Source organism: Crinia signifera, chromosome 5, assembly GCF_055691185.1.
Source record: "Crinia signifera chromosome 5, ASM5569118v1, whole genome shotgun sequence".
NCBI lineage: Eukaryota > Metazoa > Chordata > Amphibia > Anura > Myobatrachidae > Crinia > Crinia signifera.
Window position 1 is genome coordinate 160,630,023 of NC_139221.1, and position 19,457 is coordinate 160,649,479.

Genomic DNA, 19,457 nt, shown 5'->3' on the forward strand with positions numbered 1-19,457 from the left:
ATAATTATATTTATTTAAAAAATAAAAATAAATAGGCTTGTAGAGGCATATCCAGGTGGAAATTGATTAACAACCACTGTCAATAGCATTTATTTTGTAGATATAAAGGGGTAAATTTACTAAGATGATAGTTTTATTATAGATGGGATGTTGCCCATAGATCAGATTATATCTATTATTTTCTAGGTTGCTATGAGGAACATCCGATCTTCAGTAGAACTCCTATTGTAGTAAAAATTGTAAGAAATGCTTCCTTAGACCCCAAATTTCTGTGTAAAAAAATATTTTATTTTTTCTATACATATATTTGATACAATAAAATGTACTTTGTAATTGTAAAATCTTTGTTGTTTGTATCTGGAACATACAGAAATTTGTTTTGTAGCACATTAAACAGGTAAGATGTTCTATATGATTATATATATAAAATGATTGACAAATTGCCACCATATTAAAACTATTTTTCTCATAAAGGTAAAGACAACTTTTTGCTGTTTGAATAATATAATGAGTAAAAAATTATGAACTTTACACAATGTACTCACAAGTGGGAGTGAGGCTGGGATAATAGAAAAAAGTGAAATTAAATTGTTTTTATTTTTTTCACTTGTCAATGTGTTATTTATGTGTATTTAATGTTATATATTTGCAAGTATTATTACGTTTTTAAACTAATTGAAATTGGAACCAAAAGCCTAAGCATGACCTTTCAATTCCACTTCACACTGAGAATTTGCTACCATAGCCTTTCATTAGCATATCCCCTGAAACAGGTGTGGTATGAGGCTCCGATATTCAGGATACCGATGGTCAGTAGACCGACATTGGAATTCCAATTGCTGGTACTCAGACAGCGGAGTGAGCACAATAAAGCCCCTTGCGGGCTTGCTGCACTTGCCATGCTGCGGGCTCGGTGGCTGGTTGCACTCGCCACAGGTTCCTTTCTTCCTCTATGGGAGTCGTGGACCCCCATGTCTGAGAATAACCCATTAGAATTGGGATGCCGACTGTCGAGCTTTTAACAGTCTATATTTCCAATGTCGTTTTACTGAACGGCACCCATGAAACTGACCCAGCAAAGTGATAGGTTAACCTTTACCACTCCAGTACTGTCTATTATCACTGAGGTAGTAAGCATTGTTGTGCTGGTTTGGCAATATTTTAATAATAGATTGCTGCAGTGACTGATGGTGTTTTAAACTTAAGGTACTGTATCTACTGTATGTTTTAAATATGACATTAAATGATCTTTATGTCACCACATTTTAATAAATATGCCCCTTAGTTTCACTTTTTTTTTTTTTTACAAAATAAATGCTTAATACAGTGGTTCCCAAACTTTTTTGAGTTAAGGCACCCTAGAGTGTCAGAATATTTTTCACGGCACCCCTATGCCAAAAGTTGCTTGTTGAGAAATTTAGAAAAAAAACATTAAATCAAGAAAATTGTGTTTATATGTTATCCTTGGGTTCAATTTTTGTGGAGAGGGACCAGATTTGCTTCTGTTTGACAACTTATGTTATTATGGTCAGTCACCACCACTGGTTTTGAGTATTGAATTGGTCCTGGACAAATATGAATTTGTTCTAGACCACCAATCTGAGACACCCCTGCAATTGTCCCAAGGATCCCCAGGGTGCAATGGCACACAGTTTGGGAACCACTGGCTTAATGGTTTAAGAAATGGTTTAAGACTTAGGTAAAAAACAAAAACATAAATGGAATTTCTCACCATTTCATCAGATTTTTTGACTTTCATATCAAGCTATACTATCAATATAAATCAGAAATCATTAAAAATCAGACCTTGAAAATGAATTCAGTTTTTATTGCTGTGAAATAGAACAGGACCTTTTATACTGTTTTCACATTGCAAAAACCTGCTTTCAACCCGTTTTTCTAAACGTGTCTTAAAACTGGTCAAAAGCCAGTTAAACCCCTTTCATATTGCATGATGTAACGTTATATTGCAGTTTAAATAACGTTTTGTACCTTTCAGATTCAACCCGTTTCACCCATAGAGAGCCATACAATGTAATTTTAAATGTTTTTTTTCCTGCTTGTGGGCGGGGATCAAGTGTGGTTATCATTTATAGCAAATACCGTTTCTGAGCTGTTCACACTGCAGGTGAAACGGCTCCGAACCGTGTAGGATCCTCCTTTTAACACGTGTCAAAATGCCGGTTTTCTGTAACCGGTAAATTGACAATGTAGCTTTCACATTGCTGCTGGAAACGTTTTAAAGCACTAAAAAAACGGCAATATACCGTGTTACAGCTGCAATGTGAAAGGGGTATGAGTTTAACACATATTTCAGGACTTTCAGTAGAACAGAAAGAAGTTACTGATCCGAATAATATCACTAAGCCACCATATGATAGAATATTTATACATTTTTCATTGCAGTAATAAATATTTATTAATATAAATACTTGTTTTCTTAAATGTGGTCAGTTGTTTTTTTTTTTTTTATACACTCTCACTTGAAGACTTTAAAAATGAGAATTGATCTTTTTCATGTTCAAAATCAAAATAGAAAAATCAAACATGTTTTACATATTTGTAGTTTAACATTTCAAAGGCAATTTGCATGATGAGAAAAGTGAATTGAATATATATGAGTTACATGGAGATGGCCTTTTAAATAAACCTGAGAAGTAAATTGTTAGTTCTCTCTGTTGCATTAGTAACATAAATTAGGACTTCCACTTTAGTTAATATAAGCAGAAAACTCTGATTCTCATTAATTCATATTTACACTTCTCTCCAGGTAAACTTAGTATCCTGAGTTCTGTCTTAGTCACAAAGAAACTCTTAGTTGTCACTGTAACTTTCAGATAATGAGTTTCGCAAGTAATTGCATAGAAATATGTCATGAAAGCATGTGTTCTAGGCTAGCTTTTTTATTCTCTCATGAAATTAGTTTTGTGCATTTTGGTGATGGAACTGGCTTATAAAAGTCTTCACTAATCCAGTTGTGAAATTCTGGATGACATTATTTCATAACTTTCTTTTATGAAGAATGTATAATGGAACTGATACAAATGTAGGCATCCAAGAGAAACTTGCTCATAAACTGTACAATTTAAATACATTTTTAAGACCGTGTGTGTTTGTTTTTAAGTGTCTGTAAGGTTGGGTAGACACTATGGGGGAAATTTACTAAGATGAGAATTCTACTTCGCATGTGATGTTGCTATGGGCAACCAATCAGAATCTACTTCTTATTTATTTTGCACCCTTTAGGAAATAGTAGACAGGATCTGATTGGTTGCCCATAGCAATATCACACGTGAAGTAGAATTCACATCTTAGTAAATTTCCCCCTATGTGACATATAATTTGTACAGCCTGTAAACAATTTATGGTACTTATGTAATATCTGGGCTCCCGTTTTTCTTATGAGACCGTGTCCCCTCGCGGGGCTCGCTGCGCTCGCCACGCTTCGGGCACGGTGGCTCGCTGCGCTCGCCACACTATATAAAATCAACTCCATGCGTAATTGGATAGAAGGGGTATGAAAAAATGGGGTGCATTTAACATGGGAGCCCAGATAATACATAAGTACCCAATTTATAGATTAATCCATTTGCCTTTGCATACAGACAATGGGGATTATTCTGGTTTACTCCTTCTGTCAAATTCCTTCTTAGATGGCCAAAACCATGTGCACTGCAGGGGGGCAGATGTAAAATGTGCAGAGAGAATTAGATTTGGGTGAGATATTTTGTTTCTGTGCAGGGTAAATACTGATTATTTTTACACTGCAATATAGATCTCACTTTAAAGTAAAACCCCACCCAAATCTAAATCTCTCTGCAAAAGTAACCTCTACCCTACCGGCAGTGCACATGGTTTTGTCCATCTAAGAAGGATTTTGCCAGAAGGAATGAACCAGAATAACCCCCAATATCATGTTGACACTGCAGCACAGCTGGGAGTAAAGCCAATACTGAAATATCAATCAGTTATACACCATTGGTGCATCTGCCTATGTGTATGGTTGACCCACCAACATTGAAATTTGTTGTTTGCAGAAGCCATTAACAGTGCCATAACAGGGCTTTACTGCACTCTGTGCCAGCCACATCTCTGAGCACATGACATCATAATGTAAATGTGGACCGGGGGTCTATAACTGCTGCTTACATAGAAACAGCAGTAATAGCACTAATATGGTAATGCAGCATAATACCTCCTGCATGCATTAATGATCCAAGCTGCTTCCTAGGATGCAGGATCATCTGCAACACTACACATCCTACTTAGAGGCAAGGAAATCTCAGTCATCAGATGGAGAGCCTAGCCTCACCCCGTCCATGAAACAGGACTGTCTCCTCCCCATATGGCAACAGACTGTAAATCACTGATAGTCTAATGTTGTCCAGCATCCCCCATTGCACAGCCATACTGCAGATGTGTAAAATACCAATTATCAGTATTTTTTTTGCATGTGCTACAGATCCTTCAGGAACTGACTCTGGCCCATGGTTTGCCCAAGTCAAAAGTTACTTGACCGTTCAGGTCCAGTATTTGATCGTGATGTATGTCGAGAATACATTGTCGAGAAGGCTTGTAGCAGTCTCAAGAACAAAGTTCAAGATACAGATGTAGCGCCGCTCATTCAGTCTACCTATGGCAGTAATACCGCCAGAACGCCATGACGGCCAATGGTACAAGGCGTTGCAATAAATTATAACAGCTTGGAAATTGGCAGTGGCATTGCCATATGAGTGCAATCCAATTGATCATCCTCCAGATGTCACTTTTTGTAATCTTCACTGCGCACGTGTGAAATGTGTGCTGCAGCGTGTGAATGAAGAGACTACAGTACTAAAAAGTTCTGTAGCGCAGGAACTACTTTGCTACTACTGTACTGTCCAGTAAGCTACAGTATTGTAGATAGACTCTAATAAATAGAAATGACATTGAAGTGTGTATCATTACACTATTTTATAACTTGCTATGGGCACAGATGCTAATGCATTTCACTGGTTTGGTCAAAAGGCGCTAGGATGAATCTGAGTGGAAGCTTTGGCCACTCTTATCAGGTGTATAGGCTAGTGGATAAGTGTGCCACTCTGCATGTTGTACATTACAGTACAGTATGCCTGTATTTGATTATTGAAGGGAACTTATTTTTTTCCAACAAATTTACAGTAGGTCAGTTACTGTATATTTAATACACAAAAAAGCCAAGAGTCTCCTCTTTCATATTGTACCAGTCTCAATTCTCAAGGACACATAGAACTGAAGATATCAGGGGGCAAAGTAGACACATTTTTACCCATTGACTAGAATGGACACGTTAATCCCAACCCACCATGGGTTGTGATGCTCGCATTTACCCTCTCCGGGGTCTCATATCCTCTGGTAGATAAATGTCTCCTCTTCCATATGAACCCAGTTCTGAGCCAATTGGACCACAGTATCCAGAGAAATTAAGCTTTAAGCTCATTTTAATTAATCCATAGGGTTAAGCTTTAGCAATGCTATATTAGAATGCTTTTACACCAACACTACTGACTCTGTAACAAGTCTATGGTTCTTGCTGCAAGGAGTCACACAAAAGGCTTTTATGGAAAAAAAATTGTATGTGTGCTTAGTTTTATTAAATATAACTTTCATAAATGTTTCAATAATTAAAATCACAGTGATCGAACACCGATTTCCAGCGTGTAGAGCAGCACAGTTATCCACTAGCCTACACCACTTGGTGATGTGTATGTACAGAGTGCTCCCATTCAGAGGCAGCCATAGCACCATTCCGGAAACTTGAGGCGCTACAGTGTCTAAGACACTCCCATGCACCCTTGTATCTCCAGTTCTTTGTATCCTAGAGACTTGAGACTGGTACCATATGAAATAGGAGACTCTTGGCTTTAAGAGCAGACTGAGTACTAGATATGACCTCAGTAAGGTAAGAGGCAAGCAACTATAGGTAGGGTCCCCTCCAATTGTCCACCTAGCACATTAAAACTGAGTACCGCAAATAGGGAATAATGTATAAAGAGGCTATACACAGTTATATTTTTTTTTTATGTTTGTCTAGTTTTATTAAATATAAGGTTTATAAATGTTTCAATTAAAAAAATATTATAATAACAATAAAAAACATTGTTCCCAGCACCTCCATATTGTTTTTTTCATATTTGAGTAATAAGTAGCACTTGCATACTAAGTAGCACAGACAGCTTTTATTATACTCTGCTCAGTGACGTAACTATAGAGGGTGCAGGGGATGCAGCTGCTATGGGGCCTGGGCCCTTGGGGTGCCCACAGGCCCAGCAGGCTATCCCCTGCACCCTTTAGATTTTTTCCACATACAGTATATGCTGCAGCACGGGCAAAGGCTGCACCGCTGTCCAGCATCTTCATTCAGAGGTCGGACCCCGCACAGATGATCGGCGGCGCTATGATGCGCATCTTGCAGGAGTCCGTGCCCATAGGACATCCGATTCCGGTGCACATGAGATTGGTGGCTCGCCGGGTACCCGAGCTGCTTGCAGGGGGCTGGAGCGCACACCACATCTAGGACTCGGCGGCACAGACACCCAGGCACAGGAGCCGCTTGCAGAAGTCGGGGCACAGTAGAGCAGCAGCTGCCTGCGCATCTTGAAGGGGGGAGAGCAGCGCCCGGCCTAGGCTATGGATGCAGCCACTGCTGGAGCCACTGAATGGTGAGACACCTCCCCCCGAAACACCCGGCGCACACTTCAGGAGCTGCTTGCAGGAGCACCTGGCCTGCACACTGCACACAAGAGTCATGGTACACCTCGCCCCTAGCTCCCTCTAACTCTCCCCTACTCTCTCTCTTTTTTCTCCCCACCCTGTCTCTTTTCTCTTTTTGCTCTCTCCCTATTCCCTTTTCTCTCCCCCTTTTTACTCCCCTGCTCTCTCTCCCCTCCCCCTCTTTCCCCTGCCCTTCTTTTTCTCTCCACTCTCTCTTATTCCCTCTCCCCTCTCTCTTTATATCACTCTGTTCTAGTCTCTCTTTCTCCTATCTCTCCTCCCCTCCTCTCTTCCGACACTTCCCCTCTCTCTTTCCCTCACTTAGTCTCCCATTCTCTGCTCGAAACCTCTCTCACTCCGTTACTCCCTAACACCATTTCTCATTCCGTCTCTTCCCCTTTCTCTTAATGACACCCTCCCTCAATATCTCTCTCTCTTTTTCTCTCAGCATCTCTCACTCCCTGTCTTTCTTCATGACTCTCTCTTTCTTGACAATGGTGGGGGGCCCTTTCAAAAGTTTGCTATGGGGCCCACACGGTTATAGTTACGCCTCTGACTCTGCTGTAACAGTTACAGCTATAAGTGATATCTTTATAAGTATAATGGGGAGAGATAAAAGCTCCTCCCTAAGTTCCTGGATGCCAAAACACTGTGCTTAGCACCTCCATAGAGTTTTTTCCTATTTGAGTAATAAGTAGCACTTGGGTACTCAATAGCACTTTGTGTACTAAGTCGCACAGACAGCTTTTATTGTACTCTGCTGTACCAGTTACAGCTATAAGTGATATCTTTTTAAATATAATGGGGAGAGATAAAAGCTCCTCCCTAAGTTCCTGGATGCCAAAACACTGTGTATAGCCCCTTTATACATTATTACCAATTTGCGGTACTCAGTATTAATGTGCTAGGTGGACAATTGGATGGGACCCTACCTTTCCGCTTCCCTTACTAATGTCATATCAACTACTCAGTCTGCACTGAAAGCCAACAGTATCATCTTTCATATGGTACCAATCTCAAGTTTCTAGGGTACATAGAACCAGAGATACAAGGGTGCAAATAGACACATTTCCCCCCTTGACTAGAATGGGAGTGTCTTAGACGCTGTAGCGCCTCAAGTTTCTGGAATGGTGCTATGGCTGCCTCTGAATGGGAGCATTCTCTACATACACATCACCAAGTGGCGTAGGCTAGTGGATAACTGCGCTGCTCTACACGCTGGAAACCTGTGTTCGATCACTGTGATTTTATTTATTGAAACATTTATGAAAGTTATATTTAATAAAACTAAGCACACACACACATTTTTTTTTCCATAAAAGCCTTTTTGTGTGACTCCATGCAGCCAGAACCATAGCATTTGTTACAGAGTCAGTAGCGTTGATGTAAAAGCATGCTAATATAGCATTGCTAAAGCTTAACCCTATGGATTGATTAAAATGAGCTTAAAGCTTAATTTCTCTGGTTACCGTGGTCCAATTTGCTCAGATTTTGGTTCATATGGAAGAGGATATCTTTATCTACTAGAGGATATGAACGTTTCTGAGACCCCGGAAAGGGTAACTGTAAGCATCAGAACCCATTGTGGGTCTGAATTAACGGGTCCATTCTAGTCAATGGGGAAAATAGTGTCTATTTGCACCCTTGTATCTCTGGTTCTTTGTATCCTAGAGACTTGATACTGATACCATATAAAAGGAGGAGACTCTTGGCTTTCAGAGCAGACTAAGTAAGTAAGTTTATATGACATCAGTAAGGGAAGCGGCAAGCAACCATAGGTAGGGTCCCCTCCAATTATCCACCTAGCACATTACTAGGTATGAGACGCATGAGTGTCTCAGACTGTAGTATACTCTGTAACCTCTGCAAATTTTGGGGTTCCATTGGTACAGTATTTCAATCCACCGTTAGTTTGGTAGAGCATTAGCCAAGAGGAAAAGAGGGTTGCCAAGACCTCTGCGATGGCGTGCTGGCGGCAAGAATGAGAGGCGCTCCATCTGTAAATGTGCCTGAGTCTCGGATTAACTTATTTTGTCTTTTTCAGTGCAGACATGCTTGGTTGTCTTAAAGGGTTTGTGTAACCAATAACTTAATTTGAATATGCTGGTGCAACATCTCCTGCTTCTTGAATTAAGATTATTGCTTTCTGAAAGTTCATCTTAATGGCCCACCACTTGATATAAATAAGCAGTCACTGGTGAAGCTTCTATTATTGTAGTTTTTGAACCAATCTAAATCCATGTATCTATTCAGGTTGCATTTACAATTGTTGGAAATCATAATTAAAAGTCATCTGTTCCAATTAAATAGCATACAATTTAACCACTTTCATAGCATTCTAATACTTTTGGCTAGACATCCACAGAAGATCCCCTCTGCTGTTGTAATGTTACATTTTATGACAGTGGTACTGTACATTTGACCATTAAGAGGATTGTGATGATTAACTTGATACAGTATGTAATCAAATATCTGTGTGTCACTAATGTAGGGTACACACCAGGACGACCCACTCACGATGCACATCGTGAGCGGGTCGTCAGTGTCTCGTCCGACCCGCTCACGGTGACGCGGGGGGGCACGACTCGCTCACGATGTGCACCGTGAGCGGGTCCGATCCAATGGCGACCCGCACCCGGCTGTATGGTCGTCATTGAGATCCTACCTAAATTTGTTAATCTGTGTATGACGTGCTACTGTATGATGCAATGGCCAAAGATTTTTTCATGACAAGTTTTGTCATGCTTCATTTATAAACTCTGTTGCATGTAAAGGGGGGAATATACTAAGATCAAATGGGGACGAATGCACCCATTCATACCCATTTCATGTGGTATACAGATCAGTCACATCTGTGCAGGCTTCTCTGTGTAAAAATAGAAAACAAATTAAATACATTAAAAAAAAATGGCATGGGGTCCCTTTCCCACGAACATAACCAGCCCCAGGCTAGTTGAGCTGCTCCTGGTTGCAGAAATACAGGGGGCGAAATGAAATAGAGTCCCCCCTGTATTTCTATAACCAACACAAGGCTCTTGGCCCAGTACTGGTTCCTAAAAAATGGAGGATGAAAGGAGTATGGATCCACACATATTATGGAAACCAGCACTGGGCTCAAACAGTCAGTGTTCTTATGCCACAGCCGGGAGACACTTTTTTTTTACAGAAGGTTCCATGGCCAAAGCATGAGCGCCATGGCTGGTAAGCCAGTGCATGGTCCCTGGGGGAGTGGAGACCCTGCAAAAAAGGGTTCCACCACCAGACGACCCTGGTCCAGGCTGAAGCCTGGGTCTGTCCCTGCCACCTCTGGGCTGTGGGTGGCGGGCTGATGATGTTAAAAGTATAAAAATGAAAGTGTCAAAAACAGATATTGGGATCTATAGTAGAACTACAAGGCCCTGCAAGCCTCCCTCCCATGCTGGAACTTGGAGAACCACAAGTCCCAGCATGTGGGGCATTAATGGGCCTTGGAGTCTTACTACAGAACCCATACCCCAAAAACATACACACAGCTGTAGAAATAAAACTTTAATACATACTACTACATTCTATACTTACTACATACATTCATGCATACATACCTATAGGGTCCAACATGTCCAGTAGAATTCCCATCGACTGTGAATAACATCAGGATTTGTATTTTTGAAATACAATCCCATTTGTACCCGCTCATACCCATGATCGGCCGTCTTAGTAAATTTACCATAAAGTGTCACATATCAAATTAATCAGCAGTCTCCTGATACAGGCTAGTCTGTTCAGACTGTAGTTTGTTTTCAGCAAAAAAAAAAGATGCCCAATGTTGCCAGAGTTGCAAGGGACCTAGCAACTTACTCACCCCAGACATCTTGTGCCTTATGTCATATCAAGGCTGGATATATGTGAATAGCACTGTAGTGTCTTCAATAGAAACAACTTATTATTGGGACTGGATCTTGCAAACCGCTTTTGTAATGCATCCCACATACTCTTTGCAGTGGTTTCATATCTTGTGTTAATTGGCTTGTTATTGTATATTGCTGTTCCCTGACAGTATTTATTATCCCATTCTTAGCTAATAACACAGAATCTTTCTGCAATAGTATACTACCAAAAGTCATCTCTGAATAACAGTATCTCAAATAAAGTTAAATGTCCACAGCTAATAGTAATCATTATACAGTTGAGCTTCTTTTATGCTATTTCTGGGTCTACAGCCAGCTGCAGAATAAGCTTCACAGACATCGAAATCCCTACTGATAATCCTAACTCTAAAGGGCTAATCTCCCTCATCACGGTCAATCACCCCTATAGAGGGGGAATAGAACCTGTAATTAGTGCAGTGAGCCATTGAGCCGTAGAATGAGGCCGCAAGGGGCTTTGTAATGTTAACCCCCTGTTAGAGTCCCATTAGTTGGGATTCTGATATCAGATTATTGGATCTCAACTGTCTGAGTGTCGAACCACACCCGATGATTCCATGCTGTAATATATTGCCATAATTTCACTGAAGTATTCAATCACTTACATACCTAATATTTTTTTTAACTATTTAGAACTTTTCCATCACAATTTTATTAAAATTATTATTTTGCTTAACAGATAATGTTAATAGAGATTTTAAAAATCCCTTTCCAATATACAGTATTGGAAAACTGAATTGGAATTGCAATTTACAAGAGACGATTATATACAGAGACAAAGCACTCAATTGATTTAATTTCTCCAATGGCTGCTAGTCGCTGCAACTGGTGAGTATGGGATGCTGCCATGCTGGCAGATCGCTGTGCCCAGCAATGATCAACAGACAATGAAAGGGCATGGGTTCAGGAGAGACGAGTGCTCCTTTTGATTGTAAGGAAATCACTGGTGTTATTCAACATTCTTGTAGCTTGTGGTGGTTATCTAAGTAATTTGAACCAATGCAGTAAATCACACACACAATAGAGATATAGGGAGAGGAATAAGATAGGAGAGATGCTAAGTCTGCCTAGCATCAAGTTTCTCCCCCAACAATTGTTAATCTTAATCTATTTTCCATTATTGAACAACTTCTGACTGCTCAATCTTCTTCTTATAGTGTAGAATGATTTTCTCCTTTTGCTTTACTTCTTTCGCAGGTTCAATACAGGCAGGAAACTTACAAAAGGCATCTAAACTAATGTTTTTATTGAAAATGTTTAATGCCATTGACATATCCAGTGCTAATGCTTAACTCATTTGTCTTTTGCATGTTTTAATTATGTTTAGTCTAAAATTGGTTTTATAGAAAAATTTCAAATACATCATATCAAACCATAATACGTTTAGATTTTCAATGTTAGAAAGCATTAAAATATGGTTGAATTGGTTGAAAAAAAAAAAAAACCTTTTATTTTACTGTTTTTTCCCCCAACCCTGCCTCCAACATCAATGATCTATAACCAATGGCATTTGCACAATAACTTATTCCTAGAATATTCATTACTACACACTGTGCCATGAGCTCTAGAAGATCCACAGAGAGACTAGATGAAGCTGGAGTTCAGATTGCTAAACAATATACAGTATATGATGAAGACAGCTACAGTGTTATTGTTTTCATTGAAGTAATAAATAAATAAATGATTTAGATAAAACAAACAAAAACAGTGTGCCCTTCAATCAGAGCAGCACTGTATACCTCAGTGTTGGAAACCATCTGCATGGATACACATAGAAACACACACACTTACATAATTTAACATATTTTCCTAAATGTTTGGAGACAGATGGCTAATAAAAAAAGTGACAGCAGGCAGCTTAGGAGTAAAAAGAAAAAATGATACGCTAACAATATTCAGGGCTGTTGACATGTGACAGTAGTCCATAAATAATCCTGATTGGGTAAAGCAGACAGAGTCCCGATAAACATTGCAAATAGAGTAGCTAAACAGATAGTATATTAAAAAAAACAAGCTGTGTTAATCAGCATCATGGCTAAAACAACCTCTAAGTGATAACAATCAAAATATAAGGAACCAATAAGCAACTCCTCGGGCAATCCCAAATGATCTCAATGAGGGCCAGATGTAATAAACTTCAAAAAGTGATCAAGTGGATAGAGATAAAGTACCAGGCAATAAGCTCCTAACTGCCATGCTACATGCTGTGTTTGAAAAATGACAGGAGCTGGTTGACTGGCAGTTTATCACTCTCCACTTTATCATTTTCTTAAACACATCTTGGTGTATGATGAAAAAGGAATAGTCATAGCACTGAGATAAATGTTGTTCTTGTCTATAACTCTGAAAGTACTCCTGATATTATGCTGAACCCCTCCTCCTAATTTGGACATTTATCAAGGAATAGTTAATTGGGCCTTTCTATTTTTATTACTTGGCTATATACTTTAGTCAGGACAGTATCTATTTAATGCGGTAAATATTGTAACTATCATCTAGATCATTGAGACTCAAGAATACTTTGCATTTTGTTCTCTTCATTTCCATCCACAATAATGAAGTGGTTTTAACAAAATCATTCTGTTGCCTTTCTGTGTCTTATAATGCTTTGGTCAATAAGTATAGATTTCCAGAAAATCAAGTACTGTGTAATCAGAAAGAACCAACTTGCTTTATAATTCCATGCCCACTCAGTAGCCTAATGTGTGAATTCTGGTCAATAAACTAGTATTTTACAGCAGCTGCAGGATGGACCCTGCAAACGACAGCATCATAGCATAATGCTAGCTGTTCAAAAACAAATCAAAGTAAGTTCAGGGTCCAAGTCCAGAAGTCTAATTATTCTTATTTATTTGCTCAGAACGAAATGTTTATAAATAAAACCATGTATGTACTCAAAATAAAGGAACCCCTGACATAGGCAAACACAGAAGGGGGGGGGGGGTTCTGGTTGCCCAGAAACTCCCATCCTCTTGGAAATTGATACAAATTATGTGCTGTCCTGTATCTATCACTGTTCACTGTGAGCTGACCGTACTAGTTAGCAGCCTGTAATATAGCTGAGAGAGACACTCCCTCTCAGCTACATTATAGCCTGCTCACTGTGGTGCTGTCAGTTCACAGTGAGCATGAATAGGGACAGGACAGTGCTGGAATACAGTACAGTATCACTGGCCAATCTAGGTATACGAAAAGGAGGCGTCAACTCAAAAAAAGGGGCATATGGCACGCCATAAGGTCTTTTACACATTATTCTGCATGCCGTAATGCCAGGTTACACATTATTGCTGTAATGCCTATTACATATTATGCCACGCACTGTAATGCCCATTACACATAAGGCCACACAGTATAATGCCCATTACACATTATGCCACACACCTTGATGCCCATTGCACATTATGCCACACATGCCGCTTACCTACATGCTCGATGCCAGGGGCTTCATGCTTGATGCCAGGAGCTTCATACTCAATACCAAATGGGTTTAATGCTCACTGCCAAGGGGGATTACATGTTTTTTGCCACAGGGTAGTTAAATGCCCGATGCCATGGTGGAGTGAAATGCTCTTTGTCAAGGGGAATGACATGCTCCTTGTCAGGGGAGAGTGAAATGCTCATTGTCAAGGGGGAGTAAAATGCCTATTGCCAAGAGAGAGTAAAATTCTTATTGCCAAGGGGGATTACATGCTCGTTGACAAGGTGGAGTGAAATGCTTATTGCCAAGGGGGAGTAAAATGCTCATTGTCAATAGGGACTAAAATTATTGTTGCCAAGAGGGACTGAAAATGCTCACTGCCAAGGGAGAGTGAAATGCTGTGACTTTGTGACAGGTAGACAGGTAGACAGCTGTGTGCTGCCTGGCTCTATTCAGGCTCTCAGAGCAGGTCCACTGCAATATTGAAATCTCCTGCGACCCAATCAAAGCATGGAGTCCCACAGCCGACCAGCAGTGGTGGGTCCTGATTGGCTGCCAGACTGCGAGCATTGATTGGCTCACGAGGCAGCACGAAATTTTAAAATAGCCATGGTGTAGACCTGCCCTGCTCTGAGTCTGATAGAGGGGAAGCTTACTTCTCTCTGCCTAACTGTCACCACTTTCTCAGAGGAGGACCCAACTTATCCTCCACTCCTCCAGTGGCCGGCAGCAGCCAGCAATAAGATAGGTGGTATGTCTAAAAGGGTGTTTAATAAAATTATACTTTTTTGGGTGTTGTGTCATTATTTTTACATTCTTGTTACAGGTGAACTACGAGACAGCCGGGGACAGTTTCAGGCTTCAGTCACATTCCCCCAGGTACCCTGTCCAGGGTTGACCTGCCAGGGTGCATATGTGATGGCTGGGGGACCTTACATAAAAAGTGTTCCCCAGCGGAGGCATGACAACCCCAGTTTTTCATTTTATTTTAATTTTTACACATTTTTTTAGACAGAACCATGCACAGATCTTACTGATCTGTGCATAGTTCTGTCAAACTCGCCAGGCTGAACCAGGTCTATTTTTTTTGTGATTTTTTAGGGACATTTTTCAAAATCGCAATTTTCAATTCGCACCCTATTACATTTGCGATTTTAAAGTTTTCTATGTTAATACATCTTTATGCAATTTTTAATGTGCGCTGATTTAGACTGGTTGAAACGTTCACATTTTAGTAGAATTCGCACATTATTACATGTGCAATTTTTGGAAAAATTGTAATGTCTAAAAAATCTCACCCTATTACATTTGCCCTTTATTTTACATTTAAACAAGAAGCACTGCACCGATCTCACAGTTGCGTGTTTCTCCTAATACCTAAAAATTTTTTTTGAAAAGTGCATTTTAAAGGCTAATTCACAGTATATTTTCGAGTTGTAGTGGTGTCTATGGAAAGTCCTGCCGAGCTTGGCCAATTGATTTTTACATATGTGTTCTGTGGTGATTTTCATTTACATTTGAGCAAACTCTACTGGGTTTTGCGTTTAGTAAATTACTGTGATGAATTCTTTGTAAAAAACTGCAATCTTGAATGAACATGAATCTTGAGTCCTGTTGGAGAAAGTGTGCTATATAAATTAAACTTACTTACTTACATGAATGATAGTAAATGTATACCCTAGAACTGGGGTAGCCAACCCTAGTCCTCGAGAGCTACCAACAGTGCATGTTTTGCAGGTCTCCTCACAGAATCACAAGTAGCTAATTAGCTCCATCTGTGTATCTTTTAAAACGTCTCAGTGATTAATGAGTGCAGCTGTGCAGCAGCTAGGTTGTCTGGAAAATGTGAACTGTTGGTAGCTCTCGAGGGCTAGGGTTGGCTACCACTGCCCTAGAATGTTGATAATCCTGTGCACATTGGTGAGGAGTTAAATAACAATAAATGATGTACTTTTTTTGTCAAAGAAAATGTATAATTTTCTAAATTTATGTTAATTGTGTACCCAGCAATATATAAGTAGGATAAAAATTAGCAATACAAAACTCCCCCAACTCCCATCAAAATAAAATATAAAAACCGTGTGTACAACAATACAAAATAGTTACACAATTGGCCCAATTCAGACTTGGGGCCATATTCTAGTTCACTCTTTCTGACAAAATCTTTCTTAGATGGACAAAACCATGTGCACTGCAGGGGGCAGATGTAAAATGTGCAGAGATAATTAGATTTTGAATTATTTTCTTTCTGTGCAGGGTAAATAATGGCTGCTTTATTTTTACACTGCAATAAGGATCTCTCTGCACAAGTTACATCTGCTCCACCTGCAGTGCACATGATTTTGTCCATCTAAGAAGGATTTTGTCAGAAAGAGTGAACTAGAATAAGGCCCTTGATCACGGCTGTGCGAATTCAAAAAGCTACCGATTATCACTACACTGTGCATGCATCTTGGCTACAATGCTTGTGCACGACGCCTGTTAGCGAAGGTTTCCTGCTCCTTTATGCTTTTGCTAGCTGTTCCCAAGGTGATTGACAGGAAGCTGGCATCTGGGGGTGTGCTGTTTAATGGAAGTGCCAAGCAAAATGCAGTCACATGACTGAAGAAAACACTAGCAGTGCTTAGGATAACTCAGGTATGCCCAAGTGTTTCATGGGAGGGTTTGTAGCATTAGCTCCAGCCTTAATCAGGTAGATTTCATCACAGCCACCAAGTAAGTCCGTGGTGACCAGTGAAAAAAATCAATTGATGGTGAGGCATCTAATTAATGGATTTTTATATACTTACACAGCTGTGAAGTCTTCACTAGTCGTACACATCAATATGCACAGCTAACACAATGTGGGCTTACTGCACTAGGGAATGTTCCCAATGATTGGCATTCAGTATACATTTTATCAGCATAAAAAAAATCACCATGAACAATTTGGCAGATTAGCTGCAAATCCATTCGCAACTCACTCACCACTGAATGCTTTTACAAGTGTGTGCAGTTTGTGTGTAATGGGCCCCATACATCAGCAATCACAATTTATGGATTTCCAGATCCAGGGATTTTTTGGCCAGATAAATGGATTTTACAATCTATCTGACTTTGCCCACACATTACAGATTTATTTCAGTGATCTGCAGATTTTTCTATCTAAAGATTGCATCTTCATATCTGGAAATTGCCCAATCGATTGTCATTTCAGCTGTTCATAATGTAAATAGATGCAGAAGACGAATTGGGAATGCCCACACATATAAAAAAAGATCTGCAGATAATACCAGATTATTAAACATGTTTAAAAACCTGATTAAGCAATTGATTGGCGATTTTGATTGGGATTGCCAAAAGGGGGAGCCCACACATCTAAAATTAATTGTGGCAATCATCTCCATATCTGAAAATTGTCACAATTAATTGCTGATGTATGGGGCCCTTAACCCAGGACCTTCTCAGCCAGTGCAATAGAAACAAAGTCTATCCATGGTACATTAACATTTGTGGGTACACACTTAACATGGGTGTTTTGGGGGATATCACACAAATACTAACTCTTACTTTATTCTGTCTGATAGGAGAAAACATTTGCATTTTTAGCATGCAATGTTAATTTGCTTTCACTACTGAATGATTCTTAGATTTTTTTCTACAGATTTTTATTTACAGAGATGGAATGGGTGACACTAATTAGGACTGCTGTTATGGGAGTTTTATTGTGTTCATTGTAGTGTATTGATTACATCTATTTCATTTATGTGTCATATAAGAACAATATACCACAAATTAAGTGCATACACTTCTTTATTTTTGTTGCGATTTTTATGTTTACATTTTATGCCTGAACATATAATTAGATACATTAATGTCAATGTACAATCTCTCTCTATAAATTGACATAATTATCATGAACAAAACTTTCTGTTTTAGGTTTCTCCTTGTGAGAAATGTCGCTGTGACCCAAATGGTGAAGTTATGTGCACTGTGTCAGCATGTCCTCAGACTGAGTGTGTGGACCCAGTCTATGAGCCAGATCAGTGCTGTCCCATCTGCAAAAATGGTAAAGAATGACATATATTAAATAATGTATTTGTATATATTTTTCTATGCTCTTTCATTTACAGGAATGTCAGACCATACAGATTTAACTAATTAAATATTTAAGGTTTTCCAATATGTCTAAAAATGGAATTTGGTAAATACTGCAATATATAGTACAGGTTGCATATCCCTTATCCAATTCCCGGGACCAGGAGCATTTTGGATAAGGATCCATTTTGGATTTGGGTATATTTTTGTATATACTCACCATGTGGCATGCATTGGGTAGAGGAACAATTAACTGTTCTGCAGTATTTTGGTGGTGGAAGAACTAAAAAGAGGGTAATATGTGAGTGACTGAGAACATTCTAGGAGACCATCTTCCTCATCTGTCTGTCTTATCTGCCATGATGAAATGTGTGAAGATCTTCCACTCGCTGTGATCAAGCAACAAGGACAATAGCAGTCTAACAGCAGGTTTACACACATTGATGTGTGAGCTTATCAATAACCAGCATGGCTCTACCACATCTACATATGGGACAGAAAAATAGAGGCAGTCTCACTCTCATTACATTTCAATCAGTCTTCATATATATGTAGATATGCTTTCAATGAAGCAGTAGCTAAAGTTAATAGTCTCTATAGCAGGCATGCCCAAACTATGGCCCTCCAGATGTTGTGAAACTACAAGTCCCATCATGCCTTGCCACCATTTGCTATTAGGGAATGCTAAAACGATTGCAAGCCATGCTGGGATGTGTAGTTTCACAACAGCTGGAGGGCCGCAGTTTGGACATGCCTGCTCTATAGTATAGGCAATCTCTGGAGCAAAGGTTGGCTTAAAATGGACATTAACAGAGCCATATTCTCTTTAGTCAGTTTTCAATGTGACAGTCTCTACTCTCCCTCAGCTGTAGCTAGCTGCTGATTTTCCTGACTAGATGCCTAAATTAATAACTATTTCTCAGCGGCTTTTCTCCCTTCCATTTACAGTACTGTACATCTTAACCCCCCCGCGATACCTGTGATGTGGTGTGTGCGGTTGTCTCCATCACCTCCCCAAGCGCCTCCTCCTCCCCTCATGCCAGGAAGTCTAAGCAGGCTGTCCCCAGCACCGCCTCCTCCCCCTACAGCCGGACGGAAGTCCGACTGCATTGCTAGGGGGAGGAGGAGTTTACCTGCCGAGTCCAGGAGGACCTGGAGGAAGGTAAGCCAGGGAGAGAGGGGTCGGCATCTGAGATGGAGGCGGCAGGTTTCGGCGGGCGGCGATAGAAGCCTATAGGCTTCTATAGGGTATTGTCACCCAAAGGTGTGTGTGTGTGTTGGTGGAAAAAAGATTATTCCTGTTTTGTGTGTGATCCAAAGGTTGC

General features: G+C 39.9%; 1 protein-coding gene across 2 annotated transcripts in view; it reads left to right on the forward strand.

The window, feature by feature from the left end:
- VWC2 (von Willebrand factor C domain containing 2) overlaps positions 1-19,457 on the forward strand; it is a 400,584-nt gene that overhangs the window by 187,223 nt on the left and 193,904 nt on the right. For both annotated transcript variants that reach the window (XM_083188188.1, XM_083188187.1), the window contains one exon: positions 17,974-18,103. In XM_083188188.1, the coding sequence (XP_083044314.1) occupies positions 17,974-18,103 (130 nt within the window). The remainder of the gene's footprint in view (positions 1-17,973; positions 18,104-19,457) is intronic.